General features: G+C 39.4%; 1 protein-coding gene across 1 annotated transcript in view; it reads right to left on the reverse strand.

The window, feature by feature from the left end:
* Positions 1-2,500, reverse strand: part of dll4 (delta-like 4 (Drosophila)) — a 25,211-nt gene that overhangs the window by 16,396 nt on the left and 6,315 nt on the right. The window contains exon 5 of the mRNA XM_038962507.1: positions 978-1,038. Within this exon, the coding sequence (XP_038818435.1) occupies positions 978-1,038 (61 nt within the window). The remainder of the gene's footprint in view (positions 1-977; positions 1,039-2,500) is intronic.

Consider the following 2,500-nt stretch of genomic DNA (forward strand, 5'->3'; position numbering starts at 1 on the left):
GTAAGGGGATAGAGGGAGATAGAGAATAAGGGGGGATAGAGGGAGATAGAGAGTAAGGGGATAGAGGGAGATAGAGAGTAAGGGGATAGAGGGAGATAGAGAGTAAGGGGGATAGAGGGAGATAGAGAGTAAGGGGGATAGAGGGAGATAGAGAGTAAGGGGATAGAGGGAGATAGAGAGTAAGGGGGATAGAGGGAGATAGAGAGTAAGGGGGATAGAGGGAGATAGAGAGTAAGGGGGATAGAGGGAGATAGAGAGTAAGGGGGATAGAGGGAGATAGAGAATAAGGGGGATAGAGGGAGATAGAGAGTAAGGGGATAGAGGGAGATAGAGAATAAGGGGGATAGAGGGAGATAGAGAATAAGGGGGATAGAGGGAGATAGAGAGTAAGGGGGATAGAGGGAGATAGAGAGTAAGGGGGATAGAGGGAGATAGAGAATAAGGGGGATAGAGGGAGATAGAGAGTAAGGGGATAGAGGGAGATAGAGAATAAGGGGGATAGAGGGAGATAGAGAGTAAGGGGGATAGAGGGAGATAGAGAGAATTGTGTCTGGAAGGGAGAGAAATACGATTAAGATGTGTTTCTTACAGAAAGTGAGTGAGAGGAAAGAGAAAGACTGTTTTAGAGTTATAGAGAGAGAGGGGTAGAAAATGAGAGAAAGAAAGAAAGAAATAGAGAGAGAGAGTAGAATACATCCCACTGGTGACATGGCATGGAATATTGGAGCAGAAATTCACACACACACACACACACACACACACACACACACACACACACACACACACACACACACACACACACACACACACACACACACACACACACACACACACACACACACACACACACACACACACACATACATACATACATACATACATACATACATACATACATACATACATACATACATACATACACACACACACACGTTCCAGTGTCCTTACACATTTTTCATAATTTCAGTATTACTTACACACACTCGCCAGGTCTGGAGCAGTTTCCATTCCCTTCACTGCATCCCACCAGGCAGATGGCTGTAAGACACAGAGATCAGCAGATATCCAGGGGTTAGTTATAGAGTAGGGGATAGTGGTTAGTTATACAGTAGGTAATAGGGGTTAGTTATAGTGTAGGGGTTAGTTATAGAGTAGGGGATAGTGGTTAGTTATACAGTAGGTAATAGGGGTTAGTTATAGTGTAGGGGTTAGTTATAGAGTAGGTTATAGTGGTTAGTTATAGTGTAAGTTATAGGGGTTAGTTATAGTGTAGGTTATAGGGGTTAGTTATAGTGTAGGTTATAGGGGTTAGTTATAGTGTAGATTATAGGGGTTAGTTATAGTGTAGATTATAGGGGTTAGTTATAGTGTAGGTTATAGGGGTTAGTTATAGTGTAGATTATAGGGGTTAGTTATAGTGTAGGTTATAGGGGTTAGTTACAATGTAGGTTATAGGGGTTAGTTATAGTGTAGGTTATAGGGGTTAGTTACAATGTAGGGGTTAGTTATAGTGTAGATTATAGGGGTTAGTTATAGTGTAGATTATAGGGGTTAGTTATAGAGTAGGTAATAGTGGTTAGTTATAGAGTAGGTAATAGGGGTTAGTTATAGAGTAGGTAATAGTGGCTAGTTATAGAGTAAGTAATAGTGGTTAGTTATAGAGTAGGGGTTAGTTATAGTGTAGATTATAGGGGTTAGTTATAGTGTAGGTTATAGGGGTTAGTTATAGAGTAGGTAATAGTGGTTAGTTATAGAGTAGGTAATAGTGGTTAGTTATAGAGTAGGGGTTAGTTATAGTGTAGGTTATAGGGGTTAGTTATAGTGTAGGTAATAGTGGTTAGTTATAGAGTAGGGGTTAGTTATAGTGTAGGTTATAGGGGTTAGTTATAGTGTAGATTACAGGGGTTAGTTATAGTGTAGGTTACAGGGGTTAGTTATAGTGTAGGTTATAGGGGTTAGTTACAATGTAGGTTATAGGGGTTAGTTATAGTGTAGGTTATAGGGGTTAGTTATAGTGTAGGGGTTAGTTATAGTGTAGATTATAGGGGTTAGTTATAGTGTAGATTATAGGGGTTAGTTATAGAGTAGGTAATAGTGGTTAGTTATAGAGTAGGTAATAGGGGTTAGTTATAGAGTAGGTAATAGTGGCTAGTTATAGAGTAAGTAATAGTGGTTAGTTATAGAGTAGGGGTTAGTTATAGTGTAGATTATAGGGGTTAGTTATAGTGTAGGTAATAGTGGTTAGTTATAGAGTAGGGGTTAGTTATAGTGTAGGTTATAGGGGTTAGTTATAGTGTAGATTACAGGGGTTAGTTATAGTGTAGGTTACAGGGGTTAGTTATAGTGTAGGTTATAGGGGTTAGTTACAATGTAGGTTATAGGGGTTAGTTATAGTGTAGGTTATAGGGGTTAGTTATAGTGTAGGGGTTAGTTATAGTGTAGATTATAGGGGTTAGTTATAGTGTAGATTATAGGGGTTAGTTATAGAGTAGGTAATAGT

Source organism: Salvelinus namaycush, chromosome 24 (assembly GCF_016432855.1).
Source record: "Salvelinus namaycush isolate Seneca chromosome 24, SaNama_1.0, whole genome shotgun sequence".
Classification (NCBI taxonomy): Eukaryota; Metazoa; Chordata; class Actinopteri; order Salmoniformes; family Salmonidae; genus Salvelinus; species Salvelinus namaycush.